General features: G+C 41.9%; 9 protein-coding genes across 9 annotated transcripts; 5 read left to right on the plus strand and 4 right to left on the minus strand.

Moving 5' to 3' along the window:
- Nucleotides 1-485: 485 nt before the first annotated feature.
- On the plus strand, nucleotides 486-3,356 carry BRETT_001393 (uncharacterized protein; the record flags this gene model as incomplete). Its single annotated transcript, XM_041279946.1, has 1 exon — nucleotides 486-3,356. One exon carries the CDS (start codon nucleotides 486-488, stop codon nucleotides 3,354-3,356), a length of 2,871 nt encoding a protein of 956 aa, XP_041138160.1.
- A 227-nt stretch (nucleotides 3,357-3,583) lies between these two features.
- Nucleotides 3,584-6,556, minus strand: BRETT_001394 (uncharacterized protein; the record flags this gene model as incomplete). Its single annotated transcript, XM_041279947.1, has 1 exon — nucleotides 3,584-6,556. The coding sequence occupies one exon, from the start codon at nucleotides 6,554-6,556 to the stop codon at nucleotides 3,584-3,586; it is 2,973 nt and encodes a 990-aa protein (XP_041138161.1).
- A 2,095-nt stretch (nucleotides 6,557-8,651) lies between these two features.
- Nucleotides 8,652-9,671, minus strand: BRETT_001395 (uncharacterized protein; the record flags this gene model as incomplete). Its single annotated transcript, XM_041279948.1, has 1 exon — nucleotides 8,652-9,671. One exon carries the CDS (start codon nucleotides 9,669-9,671, stop codon nucleotides 8,652-8,654), a length of 1,020 nt encoding a protein of 339 aa, XP_041138162.1.
- An 853-nt stretch (nucleotides 9,672-10,524) lies between these two features.
- BRETT_001396 (uncharacterized protein) lies at nucleotides 10,525-11,040 on the plus strand (the record flags this gene model as incomplete). Its single annotated transcript, XM_041279949.1, has 1 exon — nucleotides 10,525-11,040. The coding sequence occupies one exon, from the start codon at nucleotides 10,525-10,527 to the stop codon at nucleotides 11,038-11,040; it is 516 nt and encodes a 171-aa protein (XP_041138163.1).
- An 895-nt stretch (nucleotides 11,041-11,935) lies between these two features.
- BRETT_001397 (uncharacterized protein) lies at nucleotides 11,936-13,327 on the plus strand (the record flags this gene model as incomplete). The annotated part of the gene is made up of 1 exon (XM_041279950.1): nucleotides 11,936-13,327. The coding sequence occupies one exon, from the start codon at nucleotides 11,936-11,938 to the stop codon at nucleotides 13,325-13,327; it is 1,392 nt and encodes a 463-aa protein (XP_041138164.1).
- A 544-nt stretch (nucleotides 13,328-13,871) lies between these two features.
- On the minus strand, nucleotides 13,872-16,073 carry BRETT_001398 (uncharacterized protein; the record flags this gene model as incomplete). The annotated part of the gene is made up of 1 exon (XM_041279951.1): nucleotides 13,872-16,073. The coding sequence occupies one exon, from the start codon at nucleotides 16,071-16,073 to the stop codon at nucleotides 13,872-13,874; it is 2,202 nt and encodes a 733-aa protein (XP_041138165.1).
- A 620-nt stretch (nucleotides 16,074-16,693) lies between these two features.
- Nucleotides 16,694-17,127, plus strand: BRETT_001399 (uncharacterized protein; the record flags this gene model as incomplete). The annotated part of the gene is made up of 2 exons (XM_041279952.1): nucleotides 16,694-17,037; nucleotides 17,079-17,127. The coding sequence occupies 2 exons, from the start codon at nucleotides 16,694-16,696 to the stop codon at nucleotides 17,125-17,127; spliced, it is 393 nt and encodes a 130-aa protein (XP_041138166.1).
- A 14-nt stretch (nucleotides 17,128-17,141) lies between these two features.
- Nucleotides 17,142-18,428, minus strand: BRETT_001400 (uncharacterized protein; the record flags this gene model as incomplete). The annotated part of the gene is made up of 1 exon (XM_041279953.1): nucleotides 17,142-18,428. One exon carries the CDS (start codon nucleotides 18,426-18,428, stop codon nucleotides 17,142-17,144), a length of 1,287 nt encoding a protein of 428 aa, XP_041138167.1.
- Nucleotides 18,429-18,860: 432 nt separating this feature from the next.
- BRETT_001401 (uncharacterized protein) lies at nucleotides 18,861-19,721 on the plus strand (the record flags this gene model as incomplete). The annotated part of the gene is made up of 1 exon (XM_041279954.1): nucleotides 18,861-19,721. One exon carries the CDS (start codon nucleotides 18,861-18,863, stop codon nucleotides 19,719-19,721), a length of 861 nt encoding a protein of 286 aa, XP_041138168.1.
- Between the last annotated feature and the right edge of the window lie 34 nt (nucleotides 19,722-19,755).

The raw sequence follows: 19,755 nt of genomic DNA on the forward strand, positions 1-19,755 counted from the left end.
GTGTGTGGTGCGTCGAACTGTTTGGCGTTTTGGCAGAAAAATAATTTCATGAGTTTTCGCTTCGCGTCAGCTGAATTATCTCAATTATTTGAAATATTGAAATATTTCGCAGCACTTAAAATCGTATATAGATTATTTTTCGGTCTGATTCTGAATCTGGAATATGAATTATTTGAACTGTTTTATTTCTATTTTATTTATCTAGCACTATTTTATTTATCTAGCACTATCTCATTTATCTAGCACTATTTCATTTATCCCGCTTTCATATTCAGTTTTTGTATTCAATTTTCTTTTATCCAGCTTTCATATCCACCTTTCGTATTCACTTTTCATTTATTAACTTTCATATTCTCCTTTCATATTCAACTTTAACATTCACCTTTAATCTTCACCTTTCATCTTCAGCTCATTCCATTTCGTTCTCGATCACATTATTTCTCTTCTTATTCTTTCCTATCTATCCTATCATTCACGTTCATACCATGTCATCCACTTCTAGAAAGGATACTCCTCCCCAATCTTCTTCTCCATCCCAGATTTCCTCCCCCAAAAAAACTACACAGATGAATAATCCAACCCATATGCCACATATAAAGCAGGAACCCCCATCAAGCACAGAAAATACACACTGCAGAAGCCGGTCTTCATCAAGGGCGAGTACTCCGAGTGCGGTTGCCCGAAACAGCCGCTTTAACGGCATTGTTCTGATCCCCCAATTGGATATCATAGACAAAGAACTCGCCTACAGGCAAAAACTGGGGCGTCCCTTTAAGGTGATTCAAAATCTCCCCGTGTCGAACTCTCAGGCAGACTACAGCTTGCTCAATAGTGCACTTTCGGTCAGAGCCAGCGGCTCCTTGTACAACTCGTTGATAGTATCGAGACACAACTGGTTGCACAATGTGTTTCAGCCTTGCTGGACAAGAAGAGACCAGTATCTGGCTTCATCAAAGGATAGGAAGCGTGATCGGATGAGCAAGCTATGCGATGCGAAGATTCAGTGTGGCCCGCACATCTTTCCGATCAAGCTCTTTATTTTGAAAGATGACAAGCGAGAAAAAGAGCATGAGGAGGAGATCGAGCGGAAAAAGGAGGAGAGACGTAAGCGGAAAGAGCACAAGGAGCAGATCAAGCTTGAGCACAAGCAGGAGGAGGGCAAAATTGCCGAAAGCGGTAAGAAAATGGGTGCGGAAGATCACGAAAAGAGGAAAGTAAGCATTAATATGAGTCCTGCATTAGCAAAGCCGGGAAAGCACAATGTGGATGAAAAAGATGATCCTGCTTTAAAGCGGAGAAAGGTTGATGAGAGGGTCCAGAATGGTAAAGAGAGGGATGTTTTTGTTAGCAAAGGGTGTGTTAAAGAGAATAGTGCTTTAAAAACTGCTTCTAAGGAAAATGCATCAAATATCACTTCCAAGGGAAGTACATCAAGGATCACTTCCGAGGAAAATACATTAAAGATCACTTCCAAGGAAAATATATCAAAGATCGCTTCCAAGGATAATTCTTTAAAACCTGCTTCTAAAGAAAAAGATTCAAATGATTCCTCAAGCCAAAGCCCTTCCCAAGAGAAAAGCAATACTGCTGAAAAAGTTGGAAACTTTACGAAGAGTGAAAAAGATGACCCCACCAAGCATAACACCAATAAAGAAACCTCACGCAACAATATTAAACAAAAGAAGGAGCAACCTGCCGGTAAGCAAGTCAAAGAAGGTGCTGCTTCGCAATCTGGGCAAAAAAGTGTATCAGACTCAAAACAACAGAAGCCAAGCACTCATACCCTAATGTCAGACCCCCAAAACGTGATCATGATCCATAACTTGAATCGCATGGCAAGAAACGACCCCTTCTTGAGTAAATTGATGCAGGTTGTTGCGATTGGCCAAGCAAGCAAGCCACAGGTGGCTAAGTTTCAGGAATTTATTCAGAAAGCAAAGGATATGGGAGATGTTGATGGGTATTTGAAGAAGTATGAGGCCGAGAAGAAGAGAAAGTCGGCAGTGAAGGAAATTTCAAAAGAAGAGAACGATCCAAAGAAAAAAGTGACGAGAAGAAAATCCAAGGAGGAGAAAGAAAAGGAGAAAGAGCAATTGAGACTGGAGAAGCAAATAAGGAAGCAGAAGCAGAGAGAGGAAAGAGAGAGGCTGAAAATGTTAGAGAAAGAGAAGAGAGAGCGAGAACGAGAGTTGAAAAGGGAGCAGAGACGATTGGAGCGAATTAAGGAGAAGAAAGAAAGAGAAAAAGAGCGGGAAATCAGAGAGAAGGAAAGAGCAGAGAAAAGAATGCTGAGAGAAAAAGAAAGACTCGAGAAACTGAAGCGGAAAGAGCAAAGAGAGAGAGAAAAAATGCTGAAAAAGGAGAGAATGGCGTTGAGGCATGTGCAAACTGAAAAGGAGAGGAAACTGGAAGAAGAGAGGCAAAGAAAAGAGGCATTGGAAGGAAAATTGACTTCTTTCCAGGAAAGATATTCGAGTGGGGCGACCTTGGTTTTCGAATTCCACGAAAACACGTCTGCGCGGTTTTACATCCCGCGGGATGCGATAATGGAGGTTTTAAACGAGAAAAATGACGAGAATGAGGCGAAAAAGAGCTCGACGGAGGACAGAATCGGCCAAAATGTGATTAAAACAGAGCCGGAAACAGAAAAAGTCGATGGGCGTAAGCCGTACGTCGATATTCTTGTGTCGTTTGTTCTGGTGCACAACATCCAGGAGATCGAGGAGTGGAAAGAGCGCAAAAGATTGAGAGACACGGAAAAGCAAAAGCAACAGGCGGAAACGTTGAAAAAAAGACAAGAAGAGAGGCTGAAGCTGGCCGAGTTGGCCGAGGAGAAAAAGAAGGAGGCGGTTGCCAAGAAGAGTTCGAAGAAAAAAAGAAGACACAGGAAGAACTGGGGGTCGTCCAGAAGAAAAACAAGAAGTTCTTCCATACAGCAGCAGGAAAGACGGCTGAAAAAGGAAGCAGAGTTGTCGTACAAGGCAGAGAATGAGGAGGATGAGGAGAGAATGGATCCGGAGCCTGTTCCTGTTTACTCCACCACAACAGTTACTTTGAAAGATGTCCCGGCGAAGTTTGCGGACCTGGTGAAGAATAGTGGGGAAACAGTGCAAGAGTCGCGTGTTTCGATGGAGAAAATGATGGAATGTGGCCAGCGTTTGGATCAAAAGCATATGTGGTACCAGCTAGACGGTGTAAAGGATGAACTTCTAGCCGAAACATTGAGGTTCAATCTCAACAGGCTGGATTATATCAACGGAGGTGGAAAATTGAAGGGCCGGGCCATGCTCAAGCGGATTGTGGAGAAGAGTGGCTCAGATGCAGACGTGAAGATAAGAAGGAGGAGGAGGAACTGATTTGCTAAGCAATCAATGGAAGTGTGTTTACAGAATCAAGTTTAGATATGAAGTGTGAAGCTGTGCTGCAGAAGGTGGAAGTACAGAATGAGGGGAAAAGATAAAAGCAGTAATCTTTTAGACGCCAAAAGCATGGAATTACAGCACTTTCCAACTATTAATATAAACTACTCTCTTCTACGCTCATCTCGTATTCATGCACTCTATTAATTAATATATACGTTAAGCTATGCATTCATCTCGGCAACACTGGTCACACTTTGTGCCTCAACAGGCGACCTTGTAGTTATGGTCGTGGTATTTGTAATAATGGGGAGGGCAGGAGACGCCACGGAAATGCGCGCTACCGGGTTCGAACCCTGGGTTCCTCCCCGGGAAGAATTCAAGCTTTTGGTTTTTCTTGAATTTTCTCTTGGCTCTTTTTTCTCAGGTGGCGACGAGATCGAGATCTTGTCGAGCAAGCTGCTTAAAGTAGAGCTTCTGTTTGCGGCGGGCCGCTGGGAAAACAGCTTTTCCGGCGGAGTAATGCTGCCGGAACTCGAGGTATTAATCGCGTTTGGGTTTGGCGCAAGTACCTGGATGGTGTACGGATGTTGGTGTTGATCCTTGGTCCGTTTCTGCCTTATCTCGTGCATTATCTCGTTATTTTGCAGTTGCCCACGCTTTAACTCATGCTTTGTTTCATTCTTTGTTTCATTCTTTGTTTCATTCTTTGTTTCATGCTTTGTTTCATGCTTTGTTTCATGCTTTACTTCATGCTTTTCCTGCTTTACTTCATGCTTTTCCTGCTTTACTTCATGCTTTTCCTGCTTCTTCTCATACTTTACTTCATGCTTCTTCTCCTGATTAGATGAATGTCTATGTTTCTGGGGCAATGGCAGCACCTGGCTCTGCAACGTTTTACCCAATTTGTTAGTGTCCGTAGGAATAGAATTTCTACTCTTTCCGTCTTCGAGACGATCTGTGCTTTGAAGATTTGTACGCAAGGAAACCGCATTTTCGGACTGCAAGTGACCATTGTGTGCTTTTCGCATATCCAAAGGCTTGCCGGGCCCCTTACCAGAAGGAGCATCCCTGGTTTCGGCATCTGCACGTTTGCCAACCTCGGTCTCTGCTTTGGTCTTCATCACAGTCTCCTTATTGCCAATACTGGACACTTTAGCAGCCATTTTGTCAATGATGCTGGCATCCAAAAACTTGCACAAGTTGAGCCGGGCCTTCTTTCTGTCCATGAGCATCCTACTCTCAAAGATTCCAGGCCGGGAACCGTCAATCCTGACATCGTTCTTGTAGTCAACACCGTTAAATAGATCAAACAGCTCGATCCGGTAGCCCCTGCTTGCAGAAACCGGATTTCCAGACACGTATATTGACTTAAGCCGCACCTGTTCGTTGTCTATGAGTAGCAACGGCTTTAGATCGGCTACCCGGGCCAGTCTGTTCTGCCTGAGGTCGATTTTCTCAAGTGCCGCAAGCTGCTCGAGCGATTTTAAGTCTGTGATCTTGTTTCCGCGTAGATTTACAATCGCCAACTTGTGCATATTGTCCGGCATTCCACGGGTGGACGAAAGCTGGTTGAAGGACAGGTTTAGTGACTTCAAGTGAGAGAGTTTGGAAAGTGCATCGGTGGGAATTTCCGTCAAGCGGTTAAAGGACAAGTCTAGCGAAGAGAGATCCGCAAGATTCTCAAAGCACCAGCCAGACAGCTTCGAGATCCTATTTCCGGTGAAGGAAAGATGCCTGAGGAGCCGCCAGCAGCTTGGGTCCTGCGACATCGAACGCCTTTCGGCCTCGGCGAAGTCCAAACTGCCGTCTGCCGAAAGAGGAAGCGAAACCGACGAGTTTGCATTTGCCGATTTTTCCGCCGCCACGTCTGGGAGGGCGGGTTTCCTGTATGTGTCGCTCAAGACGGAGTTGGAGCGCGCGGAGCGCCTGTGCCTGGATGGCGCCGGGTAGTAGAAGTAGGGTCTCCTCTGTGGCGCAGCCTCTGTGGTTGCCGCAGCCTGCGCACTGGCGCCTGCGCCCGCACCTGCAGCTGTGGTTGAACCGCACCCATCCGCTGCACCCCCTACGCTGCATACGCTACCGGCGCCCACTGACGCCGCCGGCCGGTGCATCCGCGGACTCGAATAGTACACTGTAGGGATCGAAGTCGACAACGCAGACCCACTGGATCCCGCTAACTTCGGCCCCGGGTAAATCTTCGGCGATGAAACAGACTTCCGGTGTCTTTTCAGCGCGGAAAGCGACATTATGTCGGCCGGCTCGTCGAAAACAGCAGAGTCGGCGCTGCCGGCGCCAAGCGCACCTCCTGGCGCACCGGCGGCCCGCTTCTCCGCATCGTCCTCCACCAAGCGCACGAGCACATCGGCCGGATCCGTCAGCCCTGCACGCTTAATCACCAAATACCGAATACTGCCGCTCAGTGTGTCCCACCCAAAGACCTCCTTCGGGTCGATTTCGCAGATTTCAAGCACCACCAAGTTGTGGAAAACGTCGATCGGCGTCGCCGTCTCAAACGGGTACTCCTCGTGACCCTTTATCAGTTTTGCCTTGGGGTCGTTTGCCAATCGGAGGCATGGAATCTTCGAGAACGCTGAGTATAGGTATTGGAGATCCGTTGCAATGTTGTCGTAGTGCCGTGACGACGAGCTGAGGCTGTTCCAGAGTGCAGAGACACTGGACATGACGCTCTTAACGCTGGACATCGAGTGAATCGACTGCGCATCTGACGGCATCAGCTTCTTGCGCTGGAATTCGCTGAGAAACGACACGTAATTTCCGGGCGTCTCCGAGTCGATGTTGTCGAGGCGCACGTTCATGGGCCCGACGTCGATGCCGAGGTCCTGAAAGCGACCTAGGAGGAAGTATAGATGGTGTAGAGACATGGAAAGACGGACAGGTTTTGTGATGCGCATGGCTGGCTGCCGCTGCTGGCGCTGCTGCGCCTGCGCCGTGCTATGTCCCTCCTGGCCGTGTGCGCCAGCTGCGCCAACTGCGCCATGCTGTCCCGCCGCACCTGCGCCATTAGCGCCGTTGGCGCCTCCACCGCCTTTCTTCTGCGCATGCCGCCTGCGCTGCCGCGTCGACCGCTTGTACGCCAGAAGCGCATTCGCCAACTGTCTCTCGTGCGACCGGATGAACGCCGCTAGGTTGTGGATGTATGCATCGCCATCGCAAGTATCCTTAGTTGTTGCCATGGCTATATTTGGGGAAAGCAGACTAGTTGTCGCTTCACCTGAAAAAAAAAGACGCTTTCACCTATTGAATTGGTGCTCAAGCAGGAATTTATTCACGTAGCGCGCTTTAGATGTGCAGCCTGAAAAGAAATAAACAAGATAATGAGTGCCGGGCCAGCCCTTAACAAGTTATTCACAAAGCAAAGTAAATACCTGAGGCTATATATATGTATATTATCGATAAACTGAAGTGTTAGGCACGGAAAAGCCTGTGCTTTGCACAATGTCGTGGTTTAATGTGGTAAGTACTACAAGAATGAAGTGTAAAATGTGGGGTGTGGGAGGAAGGGATGGGAAGACAAGAAAGTAGAATTTGTAAAGCTTGTATTTCAAGAATAAACAGTCCGACAATCCATCATCCTCGAAAAAAAATTAAAAAAAAAATAAAATAAAATAAAATAAAATAAAAATAAAAATAAGGAAGAATAAAAGAACGAATCCTGAAAGTGACAACAAAAAAAGAATAATAGCAAAAATTAGGGAATAAAATGATATGATTCAGAGTTGCAGGTGCAAGTGAAAATGAGGAATCTATTTAGAATGTGCCGCGGGTCAATCGAGGCGGAAACAAAAAAAAAAAAAATTGTAATAATAGAGTGGAGTAATAAATTATAAATAAACAAATGAATAAAAATAACATGAGCTAAGCAAAATTGAGAAAATTGAAGATCAGATTGTGTGGAATAACTCGCAAAGGGGTCCTTACAAATTTGGGAATTGATTTAGGAGACGTTGCAGATAAAGGAAGGGGTCAAAAACACAACCATAGACAAATGTGCAATGATAGCAGTTATGATGTAATTGGAACACATGTTAAGTGCAGTGCGTAAGATTATCTTTACATATTTTTTGTGTGTTCTTGGCGATGATAGTAACAGGGACATAATAATTGGGATGAATTAACAACATAACTATTTCATTACAACATGATTTGGTATAAACTTTATTTCCCATTTACTGTAATGACTCTATTTTCTCTATTTTATTACTCTACTTTAATTACTCTTTTATTTACTCTATTCTATTTACTTCATTTATAATTTACTCCAACCACCAACACAACCTCCATTCTCCGATGGCAGCTTTGCTATGTAACCAAATTGAACTTACTTCCTGCTATTATTTATATATTGGTATTAGGCGTTTCGGCGTGCATAGAGGATTTTTAAGTAAATATCAAGTAAGCTTTGTCAGTATAGATCAAATATTAAAATACTGACTTAGGGATTAATGCAGGTAAAAGGAGTCACGGAAGACCGAATGAACTTGAATCAAAAAAAAATAAGGAGTCGGAAAAAATTCAGTTGTCAAAACGCGGTTTGGCGTCTAGCTCGGATTATCTCGAAACCCATATTTTAATCACACTGCAAATAGTCATTTGGCAGATAGGAGTCGGCATCAGCTGCTTTTTCTCAGCAGTCCGAAATCTGCTATTTTCTTCACTCCTCTTTACAGTTTGACCCTTTAAAGGGTCTATTCTCGTTCTGCAGGCATATTTAAGCAAAGCCGTTCATCGAGATCATAAACAGACCATTCTGGAGGAATGCAATTTCTCTAAGGCTTTGATTAAAAGGCAGCGTCATATTTTGGATATGTACCACCTGCCTGTTTGATGAAGCTTATAGCTGTTTAAAGAATACAGATATTCACCTTCGTATTTAAGCTGTTTCTGTATATCTTTTTGGTTTTATCTTTTCTCATCTCCTGTTTCTTTCTATCTTACTTCTTTTCCTTTTACCTTTCTCTCTTCCTTAACCTTCCTTTCTCTCTTCCTGAACCTTCCTTTCTCTCTTCCTTAACCTTCCTTTCTCTCTTCCTTAAACTTCCTTTCTCTCTTCCTTAACCTTCCTTTCTCTCTTCCTTTTTCTCTTCCTTTCTGTTCTCATCAATAAAAGCGTGTGTCATCAAATCGGGTATTCCAAATATTATTGGTATCACATACAGCGTTCACATACAACATTCATATCTCCCACGCTTGCATCAATACAAATTTCGTCATTCATATCTCCCACACTTCCATCAATACAACATTCGCACCTCATCAACCAATTCAAACTCACGATTTTATGCTCACCGACGAATGCGACTCCTGCTCAGCGCCGTTCGCGCTCAAATTCCCACCTATACTCCCCGCACCGCTCATGCTGCGCCCATTAAGCGACCCAGCTGCGGGCGAAGTGCTGCCCGCGATGCGCTCCAAAATGCTGGCGGGCGCTATTGCCGTTGTTGAAGCATTTGTGTCGATGCTCCTGCGCCGGCGCCGGCTCTTAATTGAGCTTGCGAGTGTCACCATTGAAGCAGCATCCTGGGCAAACTTCCTGGGCACGGCTGGCGCCTTCAACGAGTCCGAATTCGCAGCGGACTGCTGCTGGACGACCGACTCGGCCGTGTACTCGCTGGAAGCGGGGCCGAAACTCCGATAATCGGACACTCGGTCATAATTATCGTCCTCAAAAGACCCAACACGGTCCACATCGAGCTCTGACGGCTGAACTGAGTACAACGGCTTGTTGCTGAAGGTATCGGAGAAGCCCGAGGGCTCGCTGTTACTCATCAGGCTGCTGATCTCGCTCATCCGTGCACCGATGTTGGCCGTTCTTCCTGATTTTATCGATTTCACCGATGCCGCCACCGACAACTTGTCGTCGCCCGTGAAATTCGACCTGCACTCCTCCTTACTTAACCCGCTCACCGCGCTCCGGCTGTCCGCCAACGGGTAGCCGGCCCCCGTGCGATTTGTGCTCGTTGTTTTTCCCCCATCGGCACCCTTCGCGTGCAGTGTGCCCTCCTCGTGCCTTCCGGAGGCACTGAACCTTCTAGAAAATGACCGGTGGGCCGAGTCGTGCCTTTTCTCCTCCCCACCCCGGTTGTTGTTCATCAACTTCTTCATCCACGAAAATCTCCCTTTTGGTTGCCCTTCAATCTGGCTCACGTGCTCGTGATTCGCCACATTCCTACCCCCATTACTGTGCTCCTTGTGGTGGAGATGCGTGTGGCTGTGAGAAACAGGTCTTCCTTGTTCCTGGCCTGAAATTGGTGCTTGTGTCTGCGTTGCTGTCATTTCAGATGAATCCATGTATCATATAATCTTGTGTGTAGAAGTGATCTCAAGAAACTTGGCTATCCCAACAATACACTAGAATCTCTGGCAATGTATTCGGCTGTATTTGGCTGCCTATATGAAATGACGAAAAACTGAATAATAATTGTTGTTTCGTTTAAGAGAGTGCAAACCAGAAGTGTTAAGGGATGCACAAGAAAAAAAGAGGGTATGGAATGATCCTAGATAATTGAGGGGGGAGAAAAATAAATAGGTAAAATAAATAAAATAAAATAAATAACTAGAATGAAATAAAATATTATAAATGACAAAAGAAAAGATAAAATCAAATTAATAAGGTACAAAAATAAAATCATAAAATACCAGCATCAGCATAAAATGAATAACGAAGAAAAAACTTGCTACACGAGCAATGAATAGGAAGCACACAATAATCCTTAGATAGGAAACCTACACAATACAGCATATAGATAATTTGTGGATGCCGATGGATAAAAAGATGTTGGACAAAATTTATCGATATTTACCGTATTGCTGGAAAAAGGAAAGTAAAATCCGCGTGATGACACAAGGCGAAGTTACGGCCCGCGGCTCAAACGTCATACTTAGTGCTTTTTGCCGAATAATGCGAAAAGGAGGGGTATCAATTTTAGCACTCTCATAAATGATATCAATCGACATCTTTCGCTTCCTTTCGTTTTTCCCCCATTATTTCCCCTATTTTTTTTGGTGCAATTATAAAAGCAGAAAGAATCCTCTTTTGCCAATTTGCATCTTTCCACTTTTTCCATTTCTACATAAACCATTTCTCCCTATTTTTTTTTCAATTCAAGCTCATTGGAATTAGCATAAACAGCAATAAACAACAATGCCAGAACAGCGACCCGTCAGAATACACGACCACCGATTTGCCGGTAGATATTTTACAACTTCAGATATATTATTGGTGTTGGCAGCACTAGTATGTCCACCATTAGCAACAGGTCTTCAAAAGGGCTTTGGAAAGGAGCTTGCAATATGTTTTTTCCTCACAGTTCTTGCCCAGCTTCCTGGCTTTTTCTATGCCGTCTACCTCATATGGGATTCCGGCTTACAATCTCCTGATTACTATGTTATACCAGCTGCTGATATTGAATCTCTACCACAGTTACCTGCTAAAGATGGTCCTTCGTCAAAAACTCCACTTGCAACTGATCCAAAGAAGCCTTTTAAGGATGAACCTGCAGCAGAGAGTGGCTCTTCTGCTGATGTTGCCAATAATTCTGCCACTGTTGGCTCTTCATCTTCTCCGCAGCCTCAAAAGAGTGCACAGCCTCCTTCCTATGAGGAAGCTACAAAAGCAGGCAATACCCCACGGGTTGGTGACTTCAAAGTGCAGAAATAAGCTTTTTCTGCTGTTATTTGTCATTTCCCGGTAATTAATTGGTCCGTACCTTCATACACTGCATCTTTACTCCGCATATCTACACGAGAAGTTGATATGTCGGCATAATTCTCAATCCATAAATACATTACACTGAATTAAAGCATCTTATCATTTTGGTAAACTGTAGAGTAAATTCAATCTAATTTGTGCAATTTGTGACTATTGGTATCTAATCAGCGAGTGCTTGTTTTAATTCAAGCAGGATTGCTTATTTTCTTTTGTTGTTGCTAATTAAACCGAATCAATCGATATATTTTAATATGGAATTTACAGTGTTGAATTTGAAGTAGTGGAATTGAAATCATTTGGATATAAAGCAGTTGAATTTAAAGTATCCAAATTTGAAGCACTTGAATTTCAAGTATTTGAATTTAAAGTATTTGAATTTCAAGTATTTGAATTTGAAGCACTTGAATTTAAAGTATTTGAATTCCCTGAAATAGTTTAGCTAATTGTCTCCTTCCCCATACTGCTGACGTAATTCTCACAAGCAAAGCTGGAAACTATCAAATCACTGAAAATCATTGGAGATGCTGCGTACCTTATACAGCCGTTATATGTTTGTATATTATCCTTGACTTCGTAGTTTAACTTGCTAATAAATATATTTTTTGGCCTTGAATATGTTATGAACTGTGTGGTTTGGTAATTTGCAGTATAATTTGAAGGTGAGACGGCATCAAAGAAAGAAGCAAAAAAAAAAAAAAAAATTATTAGATTAAAATTGCATCTGGAAAATTTTTTTGGTATTTTTTATCCTTATCTCAAGCTTGTACATCCTAATCTACTTGCTCCAATTGTCCAAGCAGTATTACATTTAAACCCATAAAATTTGCACACAAACAGGTGGAGAATGAAGATTAAGACTATATCAAGATCATCGGATGCATATATCCCGGTGAAAAACACGCAGGAGAGTGGTATTCCAAGAAATCTTGATCCTGCTCTTCATCCATTTCAAAGAGCAAGAGAATACACAAGAGCACTGAATGCAACAAAATTGGAGAGGGTCTTTGCACAGCCGTTTGTTGGGCAGATGGGAAATGGTCATAGAGATGGTGTGTACACTATATCAAGAAGTCCAAACACGTTAAGCAAGATAGCGAGTGGATCTGCAGATGGTATAGTGAAATATTGGGATACAACTTCAAGAGATGAACTTTACAGTTTCAAGGCACACAGTGGAACGGTTAGCGGAGTGGTGATATGCCCTGACAGCCGACTTTTGACGTGCGGAACTGACAAGACGGTGAAGTTGTGGGATGTGAATAATGAGACGAATTACGGCCAGGATTTCGATATTGGAAGTAAGAAACACGATGAGGATGAGGTGAGCAAGAAGGGACTAACAAAGACATTCTTGGCGGACTTTGGACTCATGGCAGTTGATCGCCACCGGGAAAAGCCTTTGTTTGTGACTGCGGGTGCAGAAATTAACGTCTGGGATGAAAACAGAAGCAGGCCAATCTCCAATTTGTCTTGGGGAGCAGATAATGTGACAGCAGTGAAGTTTAACCAGACAGAGACTTCTGTGATAGCAAGTGCAGGCTCAGACAACTCAATTATCTTGTACGACCTGCGTACAAACTCACCTACGCAAAAAATCAAGACCAGAATGAGAAATAACGCCATTAGCTGGAATCCAATGGAGGCATATATGTTTGCAACAGCTAACGAAGACCAGAATGCCTATCTCTGGGACATGCGGCAGATGGATCATGCTGCCAATGTGTACCAGGACCACGTTTCCGCAGTCATGGATATCGATTTTGCACCTACAGGCCGTGAAGTTGTCACCGGCTCCTATGATAGGACTATAAGGATATATAGATCACACCAGGGACATTCCAGAGATGTTTACCACACCAAGAGAATGCAGAGAGTATTTGTGTCTCTGTTTTCTGGCGATTCGAAGTACATTTTCTCGGGTTCGGATGATGGAAATGTTAGAATATGGAGATCTGTTTCGTACGAACGATCCGCACCTAAAAGTATCCGTGAGAGAAACAAACTTGAGTACGATGAAAAGCTCAAGGAGAGGTACGCTAACATGCCGGAGATCCGCAGAATTAGACGCCATAGGCATCTTCCTGCTGTTATTAAGAGGGCTCGTGATATCAAGAGAACTGAAATTGAGAGTATCAAGCGCAAGGAAGAGAATCAGAGACTTCATTCTAAACCTGGAAGCGTACCTTTTAAGAGTGAGAGGGAGAAGCCGGTTGTTGGACAGGTCCACAAGGCGTGATTTATAGATTAGTTAATGGAGCGAGTTGATGTGATGAATCAGCTTATAGTATGATGTCTGTGATTGAACAGTTGCAGGTAGTGACAGCAGTTATTTTCTAATAGTTTGAGTAGGACAGTTTGCTAGACAATGTATGTCTTCAATACGAATAATTGTGCAATCGCATATATATATGTTAATGGTTATTATCCTGACTAGAGTCTGTATTTGTTTATCTATCTATCTATCTATCTATCTATCTATCTATCTATCTATCTATCTATCTATCTATCTATCTATCTATCTATCTATCTATCTATCTATCTATCTATCTATCTATCTATCTATCTATCTATCTATCTATCTATCTATCTATCTATCTATCTATCTATCTATCTATCTATCTATCTATCTATCTATCTATCTATCTATCTATCTATCTATCTATCTATCTATCTATCTATCTATCTATCTATCTATCTATCTATCTATCTATCTATCTATCTATCTATCTATCTATCTATCTATCTATCTATCTATCTATCTATCTATCTATCTATCTACACTAACTCATCCCTAACCCCCTCTCAAAAATTCTTACCACACTATCCAGCTTATCGTTCATCTCCTGCCATTCCGATTCTGCATTACTCAATACAGTAATTGCTCCTCCCGCACCACAATAAAGCGTTTTATCCCCACTTTCCTCCCTGTTATACCCAAAAAGTGATCTTATCACGACACTCCAGTCAGCAATATCATCAACGGACCAATATCCACACACTCCAGAGTATATTCCACGTCTCTTATATAGCTCTAATTTCTCCAAAATCTCTACTGATCGTTTTTTCGGAGCTCCGGTCATCGATCCTGGTGGTAGCGTACTCTTCAATACATCGATTCCATGACAATTGGAGTCTTTAAGCTTGCCTTCAATCACAGAAACAAGCTGGTAGACTGTTTGATATTCTTCCACTTTCATAAGTTGCTTCACCTTCACGTTTTCCAGCAATGAACTGAGATCATGGCGTATCAAATCGACAATCATAAGGTTTTCCCCCATCTCTTTTGGAATAAGAAGCTTTTCACATGCGCATCTGTAGCTTTTTGTGTCCCTCTTACTTACAGTACCCTTTATCGGCCGCATTTGACACTTGTCCCTATTCCAAGAAAGAAATCTTTCAGGAGACGTCGAAAGAAGTTGTGAATCACCAAAATCAAAGAATACAGAGTATGGTGAAGGATTATGTTGTATCATCTCGAGATAGATATCCCATAGCTTTGTTTCCGCTGGTATTTCCAACTTTGTAGTTGTCGTAAGACACAACTCGTACGAATCTCCGGAATGAAGAAAGCGCTGACAACTTGCAAAGTTTCTGATATATTCTGCTTTGTCGGGCTTCCTCATCTTCATTCCCTTGGATATTTCTTTAAAATCTTTCTTTTCCGTTCTATCTTTCCTTGCATCAATGTACTTTTCAATTAATTTTGCATTTGTTTCCAACCACTTGGAATCTTTGGGTCTTATTGAGGCTATAACCGTCCGACCTGATTTTCTGTTTATGGCAATGAACCTTTCAATAAAGCACAGCTTTATATCTGGCTCTGATTTATTCGTTTCCAAAGTGTTTTTATGAATGTCTGTTATCAACGAAAGGCTTTCCTCATACGAGATAAAGCCAATTAATCCACCTTTAAACGGACATCCAGCCACAAATTCGTCTTGCACGTCAAAATTTGTTTTATGCCTCCCCATATATTTGCTCATAAAAGACCAGACTGTTGTTTGTGTCTCTAATTTTAACGATTTCTGCCCCGTTTGCCTCCACTTTGATATCTTAACTACATTCGGCTCATAAATCGAATGTGTAAGTACTTCACTAACTCCCTCTTCCGGTAAACCAATAAAGGACCATTCACCCGGATTAGCACAACTATTGAGAAGCAAAAAGTTTGGCGATACTGCTTCACATATTACTGTAGGTTCGTGTATTGATTTGTTCAAATAAATGTATTGAAGTTGGTGATTTGTCAGTTGCGAGTCGTAATCTGTCTGAATATTGCGTTTCTCTAAAGTCACAGACCCTATTCCAAATTTGTATAAATCCTCTCTACGTAATTCATCCCTCTTCCTAAATTTCTGTGCAATATTCCAGAAGTTCCTAACCAATTCAAGTCCAAACTCAGAACAAATAGATTCCGGATGATATTGAACTCCAAAGTGTGGATAGCAAATGTGTCTGGCAGCCATCAGCACCTCTTTATCCTCATCATAACAGTATGCCAAAGGAATTATCTCTGGTGATTGTGTGGAAGGTGTAGAATCACTATTTTGTATTATGTGTATTGAGTGGTATCTCACGGCCCTAAATTTCCTCGGGATTCCATCAAATAATGGCTCCTTTCGAGATGTAATTTGTATCCCAGCAGTCTGGCCATGAACTGGGTGATCTAAATATTTCATTTTGCAGCCATTTTCAAGGCAAAGGCACTGAAAGCCAAGACAAACCCCCAGAATAGGCAAGTCCTTTTTAGTAAGTACGTACGGTATTACACCAATATCCTCAGATTTCAAAGGTGATCCTGGTCCTGGTCCAATTGCTACCGCCATAACATTTTGTAGAAGTTGATCCAATACTTTTGAGTCCTCTGGAATGTGGTACGTGTCATTTTTAATTGTGATTACGCTACATTCTGTAGCTTTTTCAAGTAATCGTCGAAAACTCGAGGAGAAAGAGTCATATGAATCAATAAGTAAAATTGACATGGTGTAATTTTTATGCAACAACAGTCTCTATGATCTATCTATATGTTGTTGCGTGCATGCATGTTGTGCAGGAGTAGATACCTATTTGTTAAAAAATGGAATCTCGAAAACTGAAAAATGCCTGTCAAGTAGATCAGCCCAGATCTTGTAGCGATGCTCGAGAAATATAAAAAATAAAAAATGGCGCCAGAATGAAAATTTTCAACATGTGATGTAATCGGCTACAATTAAGATCTCTTTCTTCTCTTTCCAAATAAGCGTTGATTGATTTTGTATTCCACGTTGTTATTGTTTCTTACAGTGATTAATTGTTTTGTGATTCAGCCCGGAAAATAAATCATACTTTTCCAACCTTATTCTTGATTTTCTTCAATCAAAACTCCTCGGTATATTCAAGCCAGCAATAATTCAACATATCTCTCCCTTTGAGGTACATATTCTAGTACCCATCAGTATCTGATAGCTTTGAAATCAGCATATAGAAGGTTGAATTATTCACATTACATTAACCTGAACAACTAGTGCCGATATCTAATAATAAGGTTCTTATTCCAAACTTTTCACTTCATCAATATATACCACACTATACCACTTGACGACAAAAATTATACATATAAGCAATGCAATCGAGTATGCAGCATCCAGACTCCACAAAGCACCATTCCAAGTCAACAATAACTGTGGCTAAAACACTTCGGCCGCCATTCTCTTCAGAATTTCAGGTTATAATCACAGTTCCTGCACAAAAACCAGATGTGCAAAAATCAGGCGAATTTAATGCACACACGGTTCCAATAACAGTTCATTTAAGTAAAGAAGGCAGCGCAAGTACGCTTGGGGCGTATATATACTCAATTGTGGACACACGTGACCAGAATTTGAGCGTATACCAGACAATACTAAACAACTCGACCGAAATACAGGTTGATCTTGCCAAAAAACTCGGCACTTTACTAAGCAAGAAGTATACAAGCCCAAGTTATGTGAGTATAAGCGGAGATATAGCGTTGGAGGACTTCTTACCGGTTACCAGGGAGCTTTTTGGTTTTATTGATGAGCAGTATGCATCTATTTAAAGTCCTTGTACGACCACTTCTGTGTAATCTTCTTCTTAGGTTTTCTTTTAGCAATATGCCTTTTAGCTTCAATTTTACCACTAGACTGTAGCTTAATCATCTGCTCGGCCAAAAGATGGCCCTCCGGAACCAATTTCCTTAATGAGTCATCCAACTCATCACTGAGCTTAACCTCCATTGGAAGTTGTGCAATGTGTGATGATGGCAACTTTTTGAATTTCTTTCCACTTTTTATCTTCCTGTCGATCTCCTTTTCCCTCTTATTCTCTTCCTCTATTATCTTTGGAAGCTTCTCTATTTGCTGAATTGCTTCTTTCAACTTCTTCATCTCACTCAAAAGTCTCTGCCGCTCTTTTTCACGCTTCTCTCTATTTCTCTTCGTCTTAGTCTTAATCTTATCTCCGGTTGCTGGGTTAACTGAAAGCTTATATTTATCCTCTGATGTCTCATCTTCTTCCTTGTCTTCTTCTTCTTCCTTATCATCATCTTCTTCTTCTTCTTCCTCCTCTTCGATTTCCCCATGATCATCAAAGTTGTCTATAATATACTGAAGACGCTCTCTTTCCTTCTCGAGAGCTGCCTTTTTCTCCTCCTCGCTTTTTGCTATAAAGAACTCCTGCTGAATAAGCATTTTCCAGCTTGAAAATGATGGGTTGTATGACTTTCCACCCTCTGCAACCTTTTGAATTCCCTTTGATGCCAACGGTTTCATTTTCATTGTTTTCGGTGCAACTGTAGCTGGAGTAAACGAATTTCCGCTATATTTCCGAAGTATTTCTGGAACCTTCCGCTCCTTCTTCTTACCCTTCCTCGTTACAGGCTTAGGATCGGCCCATGGATCGAATTTTCCACCTTTAATTATACCATCTCTTTCCAAACTAGCATCAAATCTACTCACACCCTGAACTTTTCCGGATATTTTCATCAATCTGTGAATTTCCTTCCCAGAAACATTCTCCACCTTCTTCCGTCTTGATTCCACTCTTTCATTCACTAGCCCCGGTGCCTTTGATCGCTGGTACAAGATTTCTGTACTCCTCAAAGGTTTTATGTGATCTCTCTTCATTTTCTTAACTGTATGCTCATCTTCTTCCTCATCAATGTAGAAAAGCTCGTTGGCCTCAAGTTCCTCAACAGGCTTACCTTCTTCTATCACCTCCTGTCTCCGCTCCTCCAACTTATCCTCAATATCTGTGATGTCAATGTTCTTTCTCCATGCTCTTTTCCCTTTTTTGGACGGTTGCATCCTGGATTTAGCTTTGACCTCTGTTCCCCCCATGTCTGTGTCAAATTTGAAGGTTAAATGCTAGATTATCCAAATATGTCCCTTTCTGAATTAAACCAACGTAAAAACGCTATCCTTCTTTGGATTCAGAATGTGTATCTTGCAATGTTATGCTAAGCTGGAGTCCCTGGTGGTATTATCAGGTCCTTCTTATCTTAAAAAAATTTTCAGGCGTTTTATTTTTTTTTTTTTTTCACTGTCTTTACCTCCCAGCTTCAACTGGATTGACGCGTCTATCGATCTGCTGAGTTGTTCTTCTTTGCTTCATCTGGATTTCTTAAATCTCAGAATTTATAATCGCTTCCACCCGCATAAGTACGATAAAGATTATGTTCATACAGTTCCAAGCTTTTTCATTCATCTATAGAGTAAAGGAAAGAAGTAAAAGTATACTATACAGTTATTTTCATTATCCTTTCTACAAAAATGCCACCATCAACTCTCATAATTCTTCCATGCCATTCCATTTACATAGGAGATGGAAATCTTCCTAAAGCAGTACTTCATAATCCAAAAGATAATGGTCCAGGATCGAAAGAGGAAGAATGGATCTTGGCATCATTCCAGAAAGAGGCTCAGGATCAGCACTGTCTTCTTAAGCATCTTTACACATCGATAAATCTTCTCTCTGACAATTTATTGGATTCATTATTGGTTATATCTGGTGGATATACAAAGCCGGAAACACGAAAATCAGAGAGTTTCAGCTATCTCCAAGTTGCACGTGAACGCGGCATTGTTGATGATAATTTAGAGAAGTCAATTCTGCTTGAGCAATATGCCAGAGATTCATATGAGAATGTATTATTTTCGCTATGCACATTTCGGCAAGCAGCTGGGGTGTGGCCAAAGCACATTAAGATTGTTGGTTTCGAGTTCAAGAGAGAGCGTTTTTTGAACTTTCACATCCGGACATTGCAATTTCCTGCTGCAAATGTTGAATATATTGGAATTGGGCCAGAATATCCGCCAGCTGAATATTTTGGTGTAGATGATGCCACATATGAAAAGAACAGAAAGAAGTACTTTGAAGATACCTTTGCCTCAGAGAACAAGTATGCAATCAAGCCATTTTCCAAGAACGAGTTTGGGTGTTTAGGTTCAGTTTTGCATGACAAGAAGGAAAAACGGGATCCGTTTAATAGAAGTGAGCAAATTATTGCAAATTATACTATAGCTGGTGAATCAGCCATCAATTCACTCTTGAATCTTGATAACCTTCCATATAACGAGGCAAGAGTCTTGTACAATGATAAATGCGCTGGAAAGTTCCCCTGGAGAATATAAAGCAGAAAACTGCACATCAGCATCAAATATAACT

Source organism: Brettanomyces bruxellensis, chromosome 8 (assembly GCF_011074885.1).
Source record: "Brettanomyces bruxellensis chromosome 8, complete sequence".
NCBI lineage: Eukaryota > Fungi > Ascomycota > Pichiomycetes > Pichiales > Pichiaceae > Brettanomyces > Brettanomyces bruxellensis.